The sequence below is a fragment of the Equus caballus genome, chromosome 23 (genome assembly GCF_041296265.1).
Source record: "Equus caballus isolate H_3958 breed thoroughbred chromosome 23, TB-T2T, whole genome shotgun sequence".
NCBI lineage: Eukaryota > Metazoa > Chordata > Mammalia > Perissodactyla > Equidae > Equus > Equus caballus.
The window spans coordinates 16,313,156-16,335,815 of record NC_091706.1 but is presented as its reverse complement, the minus strand read 5'-3'; the positions used below and the strand labels follow the sequence as shown (position 1 = coordinate 16,335,815).

Genomic DNA, 22,660 nt, shown 5'->3' with positions numbered 1-22,660 from the left:
AATCCTTCCAGCTGAAGAAGTTTCCACTGCAAATATTTTCTTTAGTCATCAGTACCATCCATGAAGTGAATTCAAACTCAATCTGATGACAATAACACTAACTACACAGTTAGTCACGATTTCTTAAAATGTTGAATTCTAGTTAACTAAAATATCGGTCCCTTCCTTCTTCTAACTCTAGTGATGTTAAAACAAACCAAGATTTCCTTTATGTTGTATTAACAAATCTAATGACAGGGTTTCATAAAAAACTTACATCTACCTAGCGGCTCCTTCTACAGCATCTACCAGCTTCCTGGTTAAATACTCACAAGTATATGTAAATAAAAAGAAAAGTCACAACAGACAACTTCTAGACAGAATCCGGGAGGAATCTCTGCTAAACTTAAAGCAGATGGAGAAGGACTGAAGACAATCCCGTGCAGATACGCCTCCTGATCTAGTTTTTATATATGTCTGTTTCAGATTCCCACAGCTAAAAGCAGTGCTGCGCTAACCCCCTTGAAGGCCCTGAAAGAATAACAGATAAAGACAAACGACGAGGAGGCACAAAAACAGAAAGCATAAAAAAACCAAACACATCAATTATGAAAGGAATTGTAAACAGGTTAAAATCACGTATTAAAAGACAAGGGTAGATCAGCAAAAGGCTATTCTTCTTCAAAAGTTCCTCAAAATGAACTGTTTACAAGAAACAATGTAGGAAGCAAATTCAAACCAAAATACATAAAAACAGAATTCAGGGCAAAAGATACTGCGTGGGATAAATATGACTATTTTATACTGTTAAAGGGTATACACAAAAGAAATATGGAAAAGTTATAAACTATGTGCCAAATAATACTGCATTAAAATAGAAAAAAATCTATACATTTTTTTTAATAAGGGCATGACAGAAACAATAGAGCTGAAAGACCGTTAATATTTTTTAAGTTTTAGACAGAAAGAGAACGTAAAAAATAAACCAGGATATGGAAAAGCAAATAAATGGAGTTATAACACTAAACTAACAATGTATATTAAATTATGTTGCTAACGGAGAATACATATTATTTTACAAGTACCAATGAAAACAAAAACTGACCAGATATTAAGCCATAAAAAATTATTTCAAATCATAAATTTCACATCTATGAACAAAACTGATTAAAATTTGAAAGTAATGAGAAAAATTATAACCAAAATGATTTAACCAACTAAAATATAACAAACCCTTTCCTAAATAACTCTTGGGTCAAAAAGGATACCAAAACTACATACAATTAGAGGCAATCTAGAAAATAACAGGAGGTCTGAATATTAAAATCTGGACGGGAGGGGATATAGAATTAAGTTGTAATCAAGAGCAAATTAAAAACCTAAATCTTTGCTCATCAAAGAAAAATAAATTTAAGTAAATAAACTGGAAGTTAGAAAGAGAAAAAAAATCAACCTGCAGGGAGGAAAAGGGAGAAACGAATAAATAAAAAAAACTTTTAAAGCAAATAATGATACAACCAAGAGCCAGGTTATTAAAATACTAAAATAAAACAAATCATGTTTTAAGCACACACACACAAAAAAAATAAAAGAAGCAGGAGAACGAGCAAGTACACATATTGCAGACATCATCCAGAAAACTCTGCCAGTGAGTTTTGAAAATCCAAATGTCACTTATATAAGAAAAATTACCTCAGTAAGAAATAGAAAATTAGACTATACTGAGTCACAGGAAACTAAAAAAGTTATCCAGACGCTCCCTCTCCCACCCACAAAGGGGCACAGAATCAGACAGTTTTAGAGACGTGTTCTTTCCAAATTTCATGAAAACATACAAATGCTATTTAAACTGCTCCAGAACAAAGAGTGGGGAGATAAAAGCCTTTTCATTTAAGTGTTCAAAGTTAGCATCACCTGCTTCCAAAACTGGACATCCCTCCAAAAAGGAAATTTACTTGTCTAACTTACGACCAATGATGCAAAACCTTTACACAAAATACTAACAGGGGCCCCGGCCCCATGGCTAAGTGGTTGAGTTCGCATGCTCAGCTTCAGTAGTCCAGGGTTCAGGATGCTTGGATCCTGGGTGCAGACCTAGCACCGCTCATCAAGCCATGCTGAGGCAGCGTCCCACGTGTCACAACTAGAAGGACCCAAAACTAAAAATATATATACAACTATGTACCAGGGGGCTTTGGGGAAAAGGAAAAACAAAATCTTAAAAAAAATACTAACAGATCACAATAGTTGTACAGTAAAAGATTAATTCACATGGCAAAGTGGACTTATTTGTGAAACCCAAGGACAGTTTAGTATTAGGAACATTACAAACATAATACAGCATATTAACAGTTCATAGCATTAGATGGTCATATTACATTGATAAATGCAAAAAACAAAATAATTCTGATTTTTAAAACTTACTAAAAATGGAAACTCTTTACTATAAGAAAGAATTTGTGTCTTAAAACAAGAGCTAACGCCCTTAATGTAAATACTAGCAGAATTCACATTAACATAAAAATAAAACAAGGATGCCCATTGTCTCCTTTTTATTTTAAACATTCTCAAAGTTCTATTCAAAAGCAATGAAAGATATGGGGACAGCCAGCTGGGTAGTGGTTGAGTTAGCACGTTCTGCTTTGGCACCCAGGGTTTGTGGTTCAGATCCCGGGCACAGATCTAGCACAGCTAGTCAAGCCATGCTGTGGCAGCATCCCACACAAAATAGAGGAAGATGGGCACAGATGTTAGCTCAGGGCTAACTTCCTCACACACACACAAAAGGCAATGAAAGATACACAATACAACTATGGATAAGGAGAAATTCTAGGAATCTACCAAGAAAAGTGAAAGTATCAACTGAGAAACTATGATAACCAATGAGAAAGTTCAGTTAAGGAAGTTGATTTTCAAGTAAAGAAATAAAAATAAATAGCTTTCTAGAATATAAATAATAACAAGTTTGAAAATAGGGAGGAGTACTCTCACAACAGAAAACCAAAAAATACATAAAATACTTAGAACGATGGCAAATAGAATGTATAGAACTTATAAAAAAACTTAGGTGACAGTATAAACAACTTGAATAAACAAAATTATACACCTAAGCAGCAAGACAATACAAAAAATTCAATTTCTCCCAAATTATTCTACAAGTTTAATGCAATGGAAATTTTTTGGTGCTTAATAACATTATTCTGAATAATATTTAGAATAAACTATTCGGGAAAAATAGGCAGAAAAAGTTTTTAAACTGTTTATGAAAAAGATGACAGGATGTTAAACCACATCATAAAGTCAAAATAATTAAAAACCAAAGTGTTACTAGAGCAACAAGGATGTTACGCTAGACTAGAAGGTCAGAATAATCAAAATCAAGTGGGACTAGAGCAACAAACGGTCCCCAAATAACAACTAGTATATCGTTAGGACCATGGCTTCTGAGAATAGTGGCGTTTTAAACCAAACGGAACATAAAATATGACTAAGAGGTCAGAATAATTCAACCCAAACTCAAAAAAGTCAGGAACTATGAGGAAGTGATAGTGATACTTAGCAACCAGTTTCTCATCTGTTTTAACTAACCTGACCATTTTCTGTAACAGCTTTAACAAAACAACCATGTACAATGTCTTCTGAGCAACAATTCCCACCGACTCCTACTAACAGGATTAAATTAGATCCCAGTTCACAGAATACACCAGAATAAGTAATGGATGGATGAGGTTAAAAATAAACGCGGAAAGCACACTATCAAATGCACTTCCACAGGGCTGAACTAATTCAACACTCCTACCAACACCGTAAGTGCCCATTTTCCCTAGTCATCAGCAACATGTGTTCATTTTCTTTGAGAAATTCTACTTGGAGGAATTTATGGCAAAGCAATAATCAGGCACATACACAAAAACAAATAATTAAGGATATCTACTGAAGTACAGTATATAATTTTGAGATGTTGAAAAAGACAAATTCCCATCAATCTCTTATCATTTAAATAATTATTGTATATACTCAATAGAATACTATACAGATATCGGTAAATATGTTGTTGAAAATACTTAATGGCATGGGAAAATGTTTTACAATATATTGTGTAGTAAAAAAATATAGTTTACAAATGAGTTTTCATACTGTAATCCCAAATCTATAAAAGGGGAAAATTTACTTTTAAAAATACGTGAATGTAAGTTTAAAAATAGACAACAAAATGCTAAACAGTGAATTTTCTTTTCTCTTTCCTTGCCAGAAATTCTTCTCTAAACTGTCTTTAATTTATCAAATTTCCCATGTTAAAGATCCACTCTTTCATAATCAAAAAAAGACATTTACAGCTGGCAGACAAAGAAATTCCACTTCTGTGAATTTGTAACTAAATAATTACACACAAATATTTAGTACAATAATACTTAACTGAGCATTATTTAAAATAGAAAATAATTAGAAACAACTTAAACATCCAACAAAGAAAGGTTTGGATAAATAAGTTACAGTACCTCCACCACAGAATGTCTATTAAACTGTGTTTCAGAGGGATATTTAGTGACCAGAAAAAATGCTGACGATATACTATTTGGTTAAAATACAGACCATGGAATTGTTTGGGTTATCTCTGGATAATGCATTGTTGATGGTTTTAATTTTCTTCTTAACACCATTCTGTTTTCCAAATTCTCTACAAAGTGAGTTTGGAAAGTGTGCTATATATACAAGAATACCCAGAGAGCAAGCAAGGGGTAAGCAGGAGAGGAGACTGAAAAATAAATCAGCCATCTGTCTCATTGCTTTGATTCAGTTTTAGTTGCAGAATTTTATTCATTTTAAATTTAAAATGAGACTAAAGGAAGAGATTATTTTATTTACCATATGTAGGCATAGGTTTTTTAAAAACAGAGAAGCACTGCTCCAATGTATGATTTTAATTTTAACATTAAAGTATTTAATGAAGTTTAAAGTAGTAAAAGTACTACTTTATAAAAGTGACTAAATAAACATAGATAGTAAAATTGCCATCTACCTGTAGCACTACAACTTGAAAATTATAGTGACTATCATTTCAGGAATAAAAATGTCTTTAAATTTTACTCCTAAGGAGCACCCAAAATACGAATACAGTTACATTTAATTACTTGTCCTCCCCCCACAACATATTATGTTAGCATTATACTTACAAGTTAAATAGGGAAAACAGGAGATTCTGGTTTTGGTAACCTTTTGAATGAGTTTCAATTAAGATAATTTTTAAAGTTATATGAAGGTTTAAGGTCAACAAACAAATGTTTCAAGAAATGACATTCAATGATCAGTAGTTATACCCCAAAAATCACAAAAATAAAGAATACGAAATAGATTTATATCGCCATTCATACAAATCAATATAGCCACTGAATCCTTAGTCAAAATATACTATTTGAAAGAACAGATCATTTAAAATTAGATTACTAAAACATTTTAAAAACTTTAAAAAATGTTTATAACTAAATGAGGTATCACGTTACCTAATCTTCCTATAATTATATTAAATTAGTGAATCTGACCAAAACGTTTATCCCACAGACGTGAAGTAATATCCAGAGTACTGTACATAATTTCCTATTTTTCACATAAGTAACAACAATTGGGAACAATCTCTTCGACTCCTGAATGCTTCAATTTTCAGAAATGCCCCTCTTAAAGAGCAAGATCATACTCGTGCTTTTAACAACTTATAACATTTATTTGAAACAGAGTGTATGACAGCTCATGCCTCAGTTGTTAAAACCATTTCAATCTTCACAACAAATGATGGAGGCCGCTAAGATTTCATAACTTGACATACATATTATATTTGTTTCTCCTCAACCCCCAATGTAAGTGGGTTTTTTGGTATGCCAGAAAAAATTCTTCTTCTACAAAAAAATTACTATTATCAGATTAAATACTTGAAAATTGATGTTTCATTTTTAAATTACTGATATTCAGTTTATACAACTATATTATCTTCCACTGATATATTTGACTATAAATACCTGATGCATGACAAACAAGCCTTAGTTTTATATTTATTAAAGTACTAAACACAAAGCCTTAAATGAGGCTATAAATTTAAGAGTTTTGCTAGTACAACACTGGAGTTTTTAAAAACTGTCTCGTGAGAAAAACAATGAAACAAAAATCTGGTTCTTTGAAAGGGTCAATAAAATTGACAAATCTCTAGTAGGCCTGACAAAAGAAAGCAAAGAGAAGACACAAGATTACTCTTACTAAGAATGAAATGGGATATCACTACAGACCCTGAAAATATCTAAAGGATAGTAAGAGAACATTATGAACAACTCTACACACACATTTACAATTTAGAAGAAATGGATCAATTCCTAAAAAACACAAACTACCACAGCTCACTCAAGATGAAATAGATAATTTGAACAGCCCTAAAACTATTAAGGAAACTGAATTTCTAATTTAAAAGACTACCAAAAAAGATATCTCCAGGCCCACATGGTTTCATTGGAGAATTCCACCAAATGTTTAAGAATTAACATCAAATCTACTCAAGTTTGTCCAGAAAATAAAAGGAGGCAGCATTTCCCAACTCCTTTTATGAGGTCAGTGTGACCATGATACCAAAATCAGACAAATTACCCAAAAAAGAGAAAACTATAGCTCAATATCCCTCCTGAATATAAATACAAAAATTCCTAACAAAATATTAGCAATTATACACAATGAACAAGGGAGGTATATTTCAAGAACAAAAAAGGCTCATTCAATACTCAAAAGCCAATCAACATAATATACCATATTAACAGGGTAAAGAAGAAAAATTACATGATCAGATCAACTGATTAAGAAAAAGCACATGACACAACTGAACACCCATTCATGACAAAAACTCTCAGCAAACTAGTAATAGAAGGAAACTTCCTCAACTACATTTAAAAACATACAGAAAACTGCAGCCAACGTCACAGTGAATGGTCTGCTACAAAGGAGTAGCACAAGGCTTTGTGGTGATGGAAGTATTCTGTATCTTTGACTGTGGTGACAGCTACGAGAACCTACGAATGAAATAAAGCAATGCAGAACTATGCAGCACATTATACTAATGTCAAACCCTGGCTTCGGCAACGTACTACGACTATGTAAGATGTAATCCCTGGAGGAAACTTGGTGAAGAGAACAAGGAACCTTTCTGCAACTTCTATATTTTAGATATGAATCTATTCAAAATTAAAAATCAATAAAGATTGTTTTACGTAATTCTCTCCTAGAGGAACTGACATTAAAAACTTGATTTTAAGCAGCATACACAATAATCTTTAATTGTGTTCAATTTTGATGAAATCAACCATACTTATTGCATTTTAAAGCGTTTGCCTATCCAAGGGTAACTCTTCTCACCAACAAAGCAAAGCTTAGTTTATTGCAAATTTTGCATGCTAAATATCTAAATTTTGAGAACTAGAGAAAACAAAAGAATTCTGAAACTTTAAAAAAGAAATGTCAGTAATTTAAAAAAATCTTCTGTCCTAAAATTACGATGCCAGCATGCCCTCTAAACTGGGAAAGAAAATTGTCTTACCATAATTAAACTGACTGTTGGACTTTTCACAGTTAATGATGTTAAATCTATAAGCAACACCTGGTCGCATTCCACTGACTTCAAAGTAAAACCACTGATGATAATGATTGCTATTTATATCTGAATTCAGAATAAGATCATATTCATTTCTGAAAATAGAAAATAAAGAAATCTGATGAAAATTAGGAAAATATCTGTGCACATACAAAATGAGAAAATTTTAAATGACTTACTTTCTAATTTGAATTACTTTGCGCAGATTCCCAGATTCAAATTTGGAGTTAAACTTCAAAATATCTCCTTCTTCTGGAATAGCGTAACTAAAAATTTTTAAAGTATAATGAAATACATTGCATTTAAACAGGTGAGCAGAAAACAAACAAATAAAACTACACTCCAGATTAAAAATACACCATTATGCCACCTCACTCTCCTCATTATTCTTAAACCAAAGAACATAACCAACACAAGCAAAATACAATTTGGCTAATATTTATAAACAAAATATTATAATTACAAGTAGAGATTTGTTCCTACATTTATAGTGAATGTTAATCACAAATAAAAATTTTTGCCTTGAGAGTGACGTCAGCAACATGGCAGAGTGACCAGTTCTCTTTGTCTCTCCCCCTTCAAACTACAACTAAATGAACATCCATTGATCTATGGAGGATACTAGTGCAGCATCTCAGGACGCCTGAGAGACCCACGCTGCTATACATCTGAAGGTGGATGGACTACCCCCAGAGAGGAGGTGGAGATAGGTGAGAACTCTCCAGCCCCCAGACAGCTCAGTACCTGCAAGCGATGCTCTCCCAGCTGACACACTCATAGCACCACCCAAGGCTGGGCGTGTGCATTGGCACAACTGTGGAAACAGGTGACTGTAGCCCTGAATCTCCCATGATTGCTATTTGGCCCAGTGGGAAAATCCACAACCCCGCTGCAGCCCCAGAGAGTCACTCAGGCTCAGACTCAGTAGGGAGGCCCTGCCCACCAAGCACAAAGGCTGCTGCGACCTAGGAGCACAGCACAGCACAGCCCCGAGTCTACGCGAACAAACCCCCAGCTGCCTTAAACACCTATAGCTCTGCCGCAGCCCTGAAAGGGCAAGTGAGATCCAGTGGGACCGTGGGAGTGGGCAGTGACAACCCTGAGTCCCAGAGTGATCGCTCCTAGGTCCAGTGGGAAAATGCACAGCCCCATCGCAGCCCCAGGGAGAGACTGGGCTCAGCACTAGAGGAGAGGCCCCGCCCACTAAGCACAAAGGCTGGTCCGACCTAGAACAGACGGTAGCAGATCTGCGGCCTGGGAGAAAGTGCCCCCACCTACCACAAACGTCCACAGTACTACAGCACCCCTGAAGGGGCAGTACGACTGGCGGAACTGTAGGAGCAGGTGGCAGAAGCCCTGAGCCCCAGTGTGATCACTCTCTCTACCAGTGGGAGAGTCCACAATCCCACCACAGTCTCAGGGAGCAGCAGAGGCTCAGACCCAGTGGGGAGGCCCCACTCACCAAGCACCACAGCTGGTACAACCTAGCACCAGGCAGCAGTGGAGCTGCAAGTCTGGGTGAACAAGCTCCTGGCTGCCTCGAAAGCCCATAAAACTGCTGCAGCCCTAACAAGGGAGTGCATCTAGGCAGGTCTGTGGGAGCAGGCGGCAGCAACTCAGAGTTCCCTTGTGATTGTGTGGGAACCCACACAAAATGACCGGAGACCCCACAGGGCCAGTGGGATCACAAGGAGTGGCCCAGGCTTGGACAGGAATAGCTGATGGGGATCCTGGTGGGTGGAGAATACACAGCTCCTGACCCCTCCCCCCAGTGGCAGCAAGTGGAAGCTGTGACCAAATTCTATCTCTGTGTGGAGGCACAAACCCAAGCCATCAAGCAGTATAAAAGAATATATTAAATCCCCAGAAGATACACAAATCTGTAACTTAAATGAGAAAGAATTCAAAATAGCTATCCTTAAAAAACTCAACGAGTTAAAAGAGAATACAGATAGACAACTCAACAAGTTCAGGAAGTACATCACAAAAGAGCTTGAAATCATAAAGAAGAATCCATCAGAAATGTTGGAGATGAAAAACACAATAGAGCAGATTAAGAAAAGTCTGGACTCCCTGAACAGTAGAGCTGATATTATGGTGGACAGAATTAGCAGTCTGGAGGATAGGAATATAGAAATGCTTTAGATAGAGGAGGAGAGAGAACTAAGACTAAAAAGAAATGAAGAAAGTCTCCAAGAAATATCCGACTCAATTAGGAAATGCAACATAATGATTATAGGTATCCAAGATGGAGAAGAGAAGGAGAACGAAGCAGAAAGCTTGGTCAAAGAAATAATAGCTGAGGTGCCTGCCCTGTGGCCGAGTGGTTAAGTTTACGCACTCCGCTTCGACGACCGAGGGTTTTGCCAGTTCAGATCCCGGGTGTGGACACAGCACTGCTCATCAGGCCACACTGAGGCGGTGTCCCACACAGCACAACCAGAGGCACTCACAACTGGAACATACAACTATGTACTGGGGGGCTTTGGGGAGAAGAAGAAGGAGGAAAAAAAGAAGACTGGCAACAGTTGTTAGTTCAGGTGCCAATCTTTAAAAAAAAAAAAAAAAGAAATAGTAGCTGAGAACTTCCCAAACCTAGGAAGGCAGCTGGAAATCCATGTGACAGAAGCCAATAAATCTCCAAACTTTATCAATGTAAAAATACCAACTCCAAGGCATATAGTAGTAAAGCTGGCAAAAGTCAACGAGAAGGAAAAATATTAAGGGCAGCAAGGTAGAAGAAAATAACCTACAAAAGAACTCTATCAGGCTGTCAGCAGATTTCTCAGCAGAAACCTTACAGGCTAGGAGAGAGTGGAATGATATACTCAAAATTCTGAATGACAAAACCTTTCAGCCAATAATACTCTATCCAGTGAAAATATCCTTCAAATATGATGGAGAAATAAAAACTTTCCCAGATAAACAAAAGTTAAGGGAGTTCATCACCACAAGATGCCCCCTACCCCCACAAGAAATCCTCAGGAAGGCCCTCATGGTTGGGAAAAAAAAAAAAAAAAAGGAAAGTGATTACAAAAGCCTGAGCCAGGAGATAGATAGATAAATAGAAAATTGCAGCTCTCCATCAGAACAGGTTAGCAAATGCTAATTATAACATTAAAGATAAAGGGAAGGAAAACACCAAGAATAAATATAATCTTGTGATTTTAACCACAAACTCACAACACAAGATGAAATAAGATATGCCAACAACAACTTAGAAGGGGAAGAGGAAATGGATGGAACTGGCTTGGTCTAAGGAAATAAGAGGCTATCAGAAAATGGACTACTTCATCTACAAGATGTTTTATACAAACCTAATGGTGACCACTAAACAAATACTTATAACAGAGACACGAAAGATAAATAAGGAGAAAACTAAGAAAACCAGCACAGAAAACTACCTAACTGAATTGGTAGTCTGAAATACATGGGACGAGAAAAAAAGGAAATGCAGAAGAACCGAAAAACAAGCAATAAAATGGCTGCATTAGCCCTCGTATATCAATAATCACTCTAAATGTAAATGGATTGAACCCGCCAATCAAAAGACACAAAGCAGTGAGATGGATTAAAGAACAAGTTCCAACAATATGCTGCCTCCAGAAAACAAATCTCAGCCCCAAAGACAAACACAGACTCAGATTGAAGGGATGGTAGATGACACTCCAAGCTAATGGCGTACAAAAGAAAGCAGGTGTTGCCATACATCTATCAAAATATCAGACAAAGTAGACTTCAAGATAAAACAGGTAATGAGAGACAAAGAAGGGCACTATATAATGATTAAAGGGACACTTCACCAAGAAGACATAACACTTATAAACATATATGCACCCAACACAGGAGCACCAAAGTACACAAAGCAACTATTAACAAACCTAAAAAGTGATATTAACAACAAAACAATAACAGTGGGGGACCTCAACACCCCACTTACACCAATGGATAGATAATCCAGAGGGAAAGTCAACAAGGAAATTGTAGAATTAAATGAAAAACTATACCAGATGGTCTTAATACATATATATAGAACACTCCATCCAAAAACAGGAGGTTACACATTCTTCTCAAGTGCGCGTGGAACAGTCTCAAGGACAGACCACATGTCGGGAAACTAAAGCAAGCCTCAATAAATTTAAGAAGATTGAAATAATATCAAGCGTCTTTTCTGACAAAATGCTATGAAACTAGAAATCAATTACAAGAAAAAAAGCTGGGAAAGGGGCAAAGTTGTGGAGATTAAACAACATAATACTGAACAACCAATGGATCATTGAAGAAATCAAATATTACCTGGAGACAAATGAAAATGAAAACACACCATACCAACTCATTTGGGATGCAGCAGAAGCAGTCCTAAGAGGCAAATTCATTGCAATACAGGCTCACCTCAACAAACAAGAAAATTCTCAAACTACACCTAACCGAATTAGAAAAAGAAGAACAAGTAAAGCCCAAAGTCAGCAGAAGGAGGGAAATAATAAAAATTAGAGCAGAAATAAATGAAATTGAAACAAAAAAGACAGTAGAAAGGATCAATGAAACAAAGAGCTGGTTCTTTGAGAAGGTAAACAAAATCAACAAACCCTTAGCAAGGCTCACTAAGAAAAAAAGAGAGAAGACTCAAAAAAAATTAGAAATGAAAGAAGAGAAATTACAATGGATACCATAGAAATACAAAAGATTATATGAGAATACTATGAAAAACTATATGCCAACAAACTGGACAACCTAGAAGAAATGAACAAATTCTTAGACTCTTACAATATCCCAAAACAGAATCAAGAAGAAATAGAGAATCTGAATAGACCAATCACTAGAGATTGAAACAATAATCAAAAACTTACCCAAAAACAAAAGTCCGGGACCAGACAGCATCTCTGGAGAATTCCACTAGCAAACATTCAAAGAAGATTTAATACCTATCCTTCTCAAACTATTCCAGAAAATTGAGGAAGATGGAACACTTTCTATCACATTCTACGAGGCCAACATCACCCTGATACCAAAGCTAGACAAGGAGAACACAAAGAAGGAAAATTATAGGCTGACATCGCTAATGAACATAGATGCAAAAATCCTCAACAAAATATTGGCAAACCAAATACAGCGATACATTAAAAAGATCATACACCATGATCAAGTGGGATTTATACCAGGGACACACGGATGGAGTGGTTCAACATCCGCAAATCAATCAATGTGATACACCACATTAACAAAATGAGGAACAAAAACCACAAGATGATCTCAATAGACACAGAGAAAGCATTCGACAAGATACCCATTTATGATAAAAACTTTCAATAAAATGGGTATGGAAGGAAAGTACCTCAACATAATAAAGGCCATATATGACAAACCCACAGCCAACATCATACTCAGTGGGGAAAAACTGAATGCCATCCCTCTGAGAACAGGCACAAGATAAGCGTGCCCACTCTCACCACTCTTATTCAACATAACACCGCAGGTTTTGGCCAGAGCAATTAGGCAAGAAAAAGAAATAGAAGGAATCCAAATAGGCAATGAAGAAGTGAAACTCTCGCTGTTTGCAAATGACATGATTTTATATATAGAAAACCCCAAAAAAATCCATCGGAAAGCTATCAGAAGTAATCAACAATTACAGCAAAGTTGCAGGGTACAAAATCAACTTACAAAAATCAGTTGCATTTTTATACTCTAATAACCAACTAACAGAAAGAGAACTCAAGAACACAATCCCATTCACAACCACAACAAAAAAATAAAATATCTTGTAATAAATTTAACCAAGGAAGTGAAAGACTCATACAATGAAAACTACAAGAATTTACTGAAAGAAATTGATGATGACATAAAGAAATGGAAAGACATTCCATGCACATGGATTGGAAGAGTAAATGTAGTTAAAGTGTCCATACTAACCAAAGCAATCTACAGATTCAGTGCAATCCCAACCAGAATCCCAATGACATTCTTCACGGAAATAGAACAAAGAATCCTAAAATTCATATGGGGCAACCAAAGACCCCCAATAACTAAAGCAATCCTGAGAAAAAAGAACAAAGCTGGAGGCATCACAATCCCTGACTTCAAGATATACTACAAAGCTATAGTAATCAAAACAGTATGGTACTGGTACAAAAAGAGGCACGCAGATCAATGGAACAGAACTGAAAGCCCAGAAATGAAACCGCACATCTACAGACAGCTAATCTTCAACAAAGGAGCTAAGAACATACAATGGAGAAAGGAAAGTCTCTTCAATAAATTGTGTTGGGAAAACTGGACAGCCACGTGCAAAAGAATGAAAGTAGACCATTTGCTTACACCATTCACAAAAATAAACTCAAAATGGACCAAAGACTTGAAGGTAAGACCTGACACCATAAAACTTCTACAAGAAAATATAGGCAGTACACTCTTTTACACTGGTCTTAAAAGGATCATTTCAGACACCATATCTTCTCAGACAAGGGAAACCAAAGAAAAAATAAGTAGCACTTCATAGACTAAAGAGCTTCTACAAGGAAAGGGAAAACAAGATTGAAACAAAAAGACAACCCAACAACTGGGAAAGAATATTTGCAAATCATATATCTGACAAAGAGTTAATCTCCATAATACATAAAGAACTCACACAACTCAACAACAAAAACTCAAACAACCCAATCAAAAAATGGGCAGAGGATATGAACCTACATTCTCCAAAGAAGATGTACAGGTGGCCAATAGGTGCAAGAAAAGATGCTCATCATCACTGATCATCAGGGAAATGCAAATCAAAACTACAGTAAGATATTACCTTACACCTGTCAGAATGGCTATAATAACCAAGACAAAAAAACAACAAATGTTGGAGAGGTTGTGGAGAAAAGGGAACCCTCATACACCGCTCGTGGGAATGCAAACTGGTGCAGCCACTACAGAAAACAGTATGGAGATGTCTCAAAAAACTAAAAATAGAAATACAATGTGACCCAGCTACCCCACTACTGAGTATCTACCCAAAGAACTTGAAATCAGCAATTCAAAGAAGCTTATGCACTCCTACATTCAGTACTGCATTATTGACAATAGCCAAGACGTGGAAGCAACCTAAGCGCCCACAGACTGATGATTGGATAAAGAAGATATGGGGTGTGTGTGTGTGTGTGTATATACACACAATGGGATACTATTCAGCCATAAAACATGACAAAATCATCCCATTCGAAAAAATAGGGATGGACCTTGAAGGTATAATGTTAAGTGAAATAAGCCAGACAGAAAGACAAACACTGTATGATTTCACTCATATGCGGAAGACAAACACACACACAGACAAAGAGAACAGCTCAGTGGTTACCAGGGGGAAGCGGGGTGGGGGCTGAGCACAAAGGGTGAAGGGGCGCGCCTATAAGGTGACTGACAAAAATACTGCACAACTGAAATTTCACAATATTGCAAACGATCATAACCTCAATTTAAAAAAAAGGCTTACTGAATAAATGCCATTTCTACATACTAATAATCATATAGAAAGACCAGACTTGTTTTTAAAAATGCATATGACTTGTATTGAGTAGCAATAATTCTAATAAACATGTAGTTCTCAGGAGAAAATATTAAATTTAGAGAGCTACATTATCTACTATCTTATTTAATTAGCACCAAAAAGGAGAAAGTACTATCCTCATCTTAGATATTTCGTTACTCTAGTAAATATTTACTGAGCGCCTCCAAGGTGCAAGACCCTGTTAGCTGTGTGCCGGTCTGTCTGCCTGACTGAATACATAGTCTCGCTTTTCTGGAGCTGACATTCTACTGAGGGCACTGAGGCTTCACGAAGCCCAATGAGATTGTCCAGTCACTTCAGGCAGACGCAGCACTGGGGCATCACACCCAGGGTCCTGAGCTTCTGCTTTACTGCCTCTGCCTGCTCCATCTGACACAGAGCTACAAATGCTGAAATAACTAAGAGATTATGAATAAGCGAGATTTGTTTTCCATTTTTAACAATATAATTCAAATTCAGACATGAGTTTTAATACAGCTTTTACCCTTATCTCTCTCACAAAAATCTTTAGAAAGTGTTTTATTTCCTCCAAATAAGACCAGTAAAATGTGAAATTTCCCACAAATATTAGAATGTTGAGGGAGGGGGAAAGCCCCTGAGGGCTGATTAAATTTCTCATTTGAAGAAGCAAATATGACTAAATAATAGTCACACATCATTTGTAATTTTCATTTATTTACTTATATTTAAACCCTAAAATGTGATAATATCAGTGATAATCTTAAATTAATGCATCAAGAACCACACACAAATGGCTTCAAAGGTCAGGGAGGCAGTTTCAAGGACTGAAGCAGATGGGAAGCAGTGAGAGAGGGAGAGTAGCGGGCACTGTGGGATTTAGCAAGCACGTGTTCCTCCTAAAGGAGTGCATTGTTGTCCTAAGGAAACGAAGGCTCAATGTTACAAACTAAATTGCAGCAATTCATGTGAAATCTACACTCTGTTAAATGGAGGTAATTTCAGTTTTTGAAAAAGACAGCATCAGTTTGTGACCTTTACCTTCTTAAAGCCATTAAGTCCACCCAAGAACAAACAAAAGCTTGTGACACCTTCACTTGAAGTAAGTAAATACGATTTACTATTACTTTACCATCACATCCCTGGCTAAAAGATGGAAACATAGTGAGGCTAAACTAGGTGAAAGTTAACTATACTTTTTCATCTTTTCAAAATAACACTAAAATTTTACAGTAAAAATAAAACTAATAAAAGTAAAACAAAAACAAAACAGACTTACCTTGGGTTATCTAAGTCATATACTATTCGATCTATGATATCACTCTGATGTATTAGCCTCTCAATATCTTGGGCAATTTTTGTCCTGAAATCATAAAAGAGAAGTTTGACCAAAATTCATTATTATACACCAAGGTACAACTTTCTCCAGGATAAGTTTTGGATGAAAAAAATGTAAAATGATAAAAATGATCATTCCTCCATAAATTTTATGTACAAAAAAATTATCAATACATAACAAGACAAAAATCAATATTTTTCAAGTCTGAGTTCTAGAAAATAACCATGTAGAATACAGTTACAAGTCCAATAGTTTAAAAAAAAACTCTTGAATGTCTATTATACCTTTCTACATAGAAACAGTATGGATCCACTCTCTAGCCTTTGGGCAAAAAATGTGTATACATAATAGCAGCATTATTAGAAGCAATAAAAATTTGAAAAGCCAGAGTCATATAAGAAGATTGTTAAAACTAATCCTCGCTGGAATTTAGCTAAAATGAAGCTGGCAATCGGCTTGGATATTCTGCAGAATCGACTCTCTGTCCTGTGACTGGAGGGGAAAAGAGGAGGAGAGGCATGCACTGTGTCAGGGGGCAGAGGGTGGGCCCTGCATCTCCAGGATTCTCTAGGCCTGAGTTTTCCCTGAATCAGTCCAACAAAATGAACACCAACTACCCGGAAAATTCCTAAAATCCCTGCCATTACCATATAAAACTGAGCCACACACACACCCCACAATCTTTCCCATCAATATTTAAGCCAAGGAAGACAAGGATCACTAAAAGTGGCATCAAACTTTAGTTGAAACAGAATAAATTTGTATCATAAGCCAGGTGCCCAGAACTCCAGGCAGAAGGGCCACAAAGGCCTGTGAGAAGGCGCCTGCTAGTGTTAATACATAGCTGCTTCTCATGGTGTCATTTACACTTAAAGAGGAAGCTGATTATGTGAACTGATTCAAATTTCAAGATTGCTTGTTTCAGCTAAAGATTGGTAATGCAGATTAGAATCGTGATTTACTGATTTACTGACAGAACAGAGTGAGAAAGTTTGCCAACACGGTTATAAAATTTCAAGAATACACTAAATACTGAAAAGTCTCAACTTCAGGAAGATGTGAAACTAGTCTCCTGCACAAAGACAGTTCTCCACGACTACAGAGTATGAACTCTCACATAGTCTAGAAACGTATCTAACAATACCACAATATAACCTTAAATTCAAAATAAGCCAAGAACCTAGTCTAACAAAGAATTAAAAATCATCAGGAAAATATTAAAAGATGTGATAGTTAAACACAAAAAAAGATACCAAAAAATTAACAAAGCGCAACTCTAAAATTCTTAATCTAGTAGTTATATAGTTACGCATAATTTATTTTTAATTTTTATTCTACTACAAATAACTCATCACTGACAAAGTAGTCTATCAAGAATAAACCTACTATCACAGGATTATGATATAAATCTTTGATGTAGGTTCAAATGCCAAATTCTTTCTAAAGAAAAACCTTTTAAAGAGCAATTAATTATAATAATAAACAAATCCAAAATTTGTATCACCCAGACCTTCAACAATGAAAGAGCCGGCACTTATATATACTCAGATATACCACACACACACACGCACAAAGTAGGTGTTCAAGTATGGGTGAACGACTACATACAACCATTTGTCAGAACAACTTATTAAATAAGGTTGACATATAGCACAAATGTGCAAAAATTAACACTTACAAAAGTCCAGGATTTTTTTTTTAAACAAAAATGATACTGCAAGGCTATGTAACAGCTCTGTTCTTCAGCAGTGTTCCAAAATGTAAGACAGGGTAAGAAAGCACAGACACGCACAGGGTGGGCGGTGACGCAGCTGAGTGAGGCTGACTGGGTGACATTGTGGAAAACTGGGGAACAGGGGCTCCATATAAAAATAAACTGATTGTTGCCAAGTAGGAAACAGAAGTTAAGGTTGTCATACCAATTTTTCAACAAACGCTAGAAACTTGGATTTCTATGTGGAACCTCCCAAATTTTAAATGTTGGCAATCAATTAAAACAAAAAAATAAACAAAAAACCCACTCTGCAAGTGAAGCCAAAATCATGAGCAAGTTGAATATGACCTAGAGGCCACTGATTTTCAACCTCTGATACTGCATTTTAGGGGACACAATTGCCCATTTTTATTAGACTAGACCTAAAATTAACACTTGAGGAAAATATTTGCCCTGCTCGGTCCTCGTTGATAAAGGAAAAAGACCAGTCTTTTATTCAGACATGTATCTGTGTTAAACAGCACAATTTTCGTAAAAGGATGTCAATCCTTCCTTTACCTCAGCTGCCTATTAAAATATATAGCTCTCCACTCAAAACAAAACAATAAATATTTTCCAGGTATCCTCATAGACTACAACCTCAACCTTACTGATATTCAATATTTACCAAAGCTTTGCTCAGAAGAAAACAACTTGTGCAGGGCAATCTGGAAAATGTGCAACCCATTCAATCTACTCAGGAGTTCACAAGATATTTGGCCACCAGTAAAAGTGGACTTTGTTAGGTTTCAATCAATACAGAGCAACATTGTAAGAAACAACTTAGTACACCTCACTGCTATATTTACTACAAGGGTATTATGGGAAATACACATTAGACAAGTATTCTCTGAGGATCCACAGAAGGACATTCTTCTTCACAGAGAGTATGGTATAACCACATACATATGATCACTATAGATAAATGATTAACAGGACAGGCTCATGACCTAGACCAGGGTTTGACTCTTGGCTCTGCCATTTACTAGCAGTGTAGCCTTGGATAAGCTACTCAAGAATCCCACGCTTCAGCATACTCTTCTGTAAAACCAGAGAAATAATAGCAATTTCCTCATAGCGCTGTTATACCATTACATGACATACTTTACATGTATGTATACACTGCAGATAAAGTGCTTATTACTTAGCTCTGTGCCTGGCCCATAAAAAACACTCAATAAAGGTTATCTGCTGCTGTCGCTCCTACTAATACTTCTACTATTGTCTCCATTCCAGAAGTACTTAGATTTCCCATGAGCCATTCTAAACTGAATATAAAGAAATCCAGGGTTTCGCTTTCCTCATTTTGCTTTTGCCACAATTCCTTCACCTACTTTTTAATTTTAAATTTCTGATCAGGTGATATACTGACATAGTACAAAAATCAAATACTACATAAAAATATAAAAAGAAGAATCCCATTTTCAACACAACCCATATCCTCGATTCTTCCCACTTACTTTTTTACTTTCCCTCCACAAGCACCTTGATTATTTTATTAATAATCATCTGACAGCTCTTTCCATCCATGCATAGATCTTTCTGTTTTTTAATCACTGCACCATATTCATAGACTAGATATACCATCATTTATTTCATTGATGGGCATTTGAGTTGGTGGGCGTTTGAATTGCTTCCAATCTCAAAACAATGCTGCAATGAAAAACTTTGAATATCATTTCACAGACGTGCAAATTACGTGTGTGTGTGTGTGTGTGTACATAATATCATGTATATATCTCTCACAAATTCCCAGATGTGGGATTAATGTGCCAGGAAATACGTCCTGTTAATTTTGACAGACCCTATCAGCTCGCCCTCCACAAGCGGTGCTATCAACTGCCAATCCCACCATGAATGTATGAGAGACTGTTTCTCCATAGCCTCATCCAGAGAATGTGCCGTCAAACTTCTAGATTTCAGCCAATTCGATATGTGGGAAACGATACCTCACTAGATTTTAATTTGCATTTCTCTTATTTTGAGCGAAGTTGAACATGTTTTTGTGGTTAAGAGGCACTGTATTTCTTTGCCATACTTTCCATTTTATTTTGATGAAAGTATTTCTGTACTTTAAATACTTTGTAAACAAGGCAATAAAAATTTCTTTCTATAATAAAATACATATTCTAAAACACAGCTAGACAGTTTTTCTAAAACATACAAAAAAATAATGGAAAGAAAAATCAAAATGCTCTCTGGAGAATGGAGCAGAGCGAGCTTTCTTCTTTCTACTTTTTCTCATGTTCTAATTTTATGGAATACGGAAACAGGAAAAATGCACCAAAAAGTGCTAAGCATACTTGAAACTAAGAAATGAGTTTTGATTTAATTTTTAATCCAATTTAAACCAAAAATATGGATTCAAGTAATCATCAGTATGTTTACAATAAATTTTTTTAAAAATATTATTGCAGTATCTACATTGAGATATGTATCTTACAAAGACTTTTCCCCTTCCAAATGAGGTGGAGAGATTTTTTTTTTTAATTTTGTGTGTGTGTGTGTGTGTGAGGAAGAACGGGCCCTGAGCTAATATCTGTTGCCAATCTTCCTCTCTTTGGTTGAGGAAAATAGTCCCTGAGCCAACATCTGTGCCAATCTTTCTCTATTTTCTATGTGGGATGTTGCCACAAGGCTGATGAGCAGTGTCTATGTCTGCGCCCGGGATCCAAATCCAAGAACCCCAGGCCACTGAAGCAGAGCACGCAAACCCAACCACTATGCCACCGAGCAAGCCCCTAGTTGGATAGATTTTTAATGAAGTTTTATTTACTTACTGTACTTTCTTTAAAAAAGGTCAGCGATTACATTGATTACAGTGATTACAGTGATTACAAGAAAGATAATCATAAAAGAGAAATTCAAAATAAAAAGATATTTTCACTGAATAATTTTAAGAAATCTAATGGTTCTTTCTTATGAATGATAAAATAGTAAATCTTCATTAATTTTGACATCGTTCATTTACAATGTTACTTCATTCAGATAGCAACTTGATTAAAAGCTGGCAAATAATTTACAGAATGTTTATCATTTGCTTAAAAAATAAGTCGCAGAAGACTAGGCAAATAAGGTAAGCAAACTAGAATCAATATGCTCAATGTATTTTTAAAAAGAAGTATTTCTGAGTACTATAGAAATATCTATTACCGGGCCCATATTTGATATCTTACCACAAATACAGAACCATAAAGGCTTCAGACTCCCTAGCTACAGGGGTCAGCAAACTTTTCCTTATAAAGGGCCAGATAGTAAATATTTTAGGCTTTGAGTGCCACATGGTCTCTGTCACACCATTTGCGCCACTGTGGAATGAAACAGCCATAGATAACACAACAAACAGGCATGGCTAGGTTCCAATAAAACCTTTTTTACAGACACAAATATGAATTTTATATAAATTTCATGTGTCACAAAATATTGGTTTTCTTTGGATTTTTTTTGAACCATTTAAACATGTAAAAACCATTCTGAGCTTGTGGACTGAACATAAGAAGGCGTGAGCTGGATTTGACACGTGGGCACAGTTTGCTACCTCTGATCTAGGTGAATGACTATCAAACTGCTTTGATCATGACCTACGAGAAATACATTTTAAAAATCATAGCCCCACACGTGCACACATGCAACTGAAACACAGGTTTATAAAATAATATTTTGCTGTACTACATGTGACACACTGTAATTTTCCCTTTTAATACCGGTTACTAATGGGCATCAATCCACAGTTTGAAAAACTCTTTTAGCTGAAAAAATTGGTATCTAGAGAAATAAAGTATTTGCTCAAATACACAGACTCAGGTCAGGGGGAAAGCCCAGGGTAGAATCCAAGAGCTTTGACCTGCTTTTCAGAGCGTCCTGTCCTGCCAGGACACCTCACCACACTACTGCCTCGTCACTCCCAAGTCAAAGCCAAACGCCCAGGCGGGGCTGCTACATGCGTTTGTTTCCAGTCTCAGATTAATGTCTCTTGAAGGAAGAAATAATGCTGAAGAGTTTTCTACCCATTATTCATAAATGATGGGTAAAAAGGGAAAAAGGGAGCTTTGGAGCATGCACCTCTGCTCACCGGGAGTGCACTGCTCACCACAACTTCCACATAAATATCTGACAAATATCTGCCAACGGGGCACAGTTGTGTCACTTGATGACAGGGATACGTTCTGAAATACGCATCATTAGACGACTTAGTGGTTGTGCGAACATCAGAGTGTGCTTACACAAACCTAGATGGTATAGCCTACACCACCTAGGCTATGTGGTACTAATCTTATGGGACCACCGTGGTACGTGCAGTCCGTCGTCGACCACAATGTCGTCATGTGGTGTACGACTGTATATAAAATAAGGAGGAAAGAGTAACAACCTTCAAATAGCAAAGTACTGTTATCTAATATATAATTTGTAAACATTTTAAGTACATTTTTTTCAGTAGTTATATCTAAAGCAATTAACATTACT

General features: G+C 36.2%; 1 protein-coding gene across 13 annotated transcripts in view; it reads right to left on the bottom strand.

Annotated features, from left to right (window-relative positions):
* The window catches only part of AGTPBP1 (ATP/GTP binding carboxypeptidase 1), a 175,155-nt gene that overhangs the window by 44,999 nt on the left and 107,496 nt on the right, over positions 1 to 22,660 (bottom strand). For all 13 annotated transcript variants that reach the window (XM_023627133.2, XM_070248715.1, XM_023627123.2 and 10 more), the window contains 3 exons: positions 16,384 to 16,467; positions 7,780 to 7,866; positions 7,547 to 7,695 (listed from right to left, as the gene is read on the bottom strand). In XM_023627133.2, the coding sequence (XP_023482901.2) occupies positions 7,547 to 7,695; positions 7,780 to 7,866; positions 16,384 to 16,467 (320 nt within the window). The remainder of the gene's footprint in view (positions 1 to 7,546; positions 7,696 to 7,779; positions 7,867 to 16,383; positions 16,468 to 22,660) is intronic.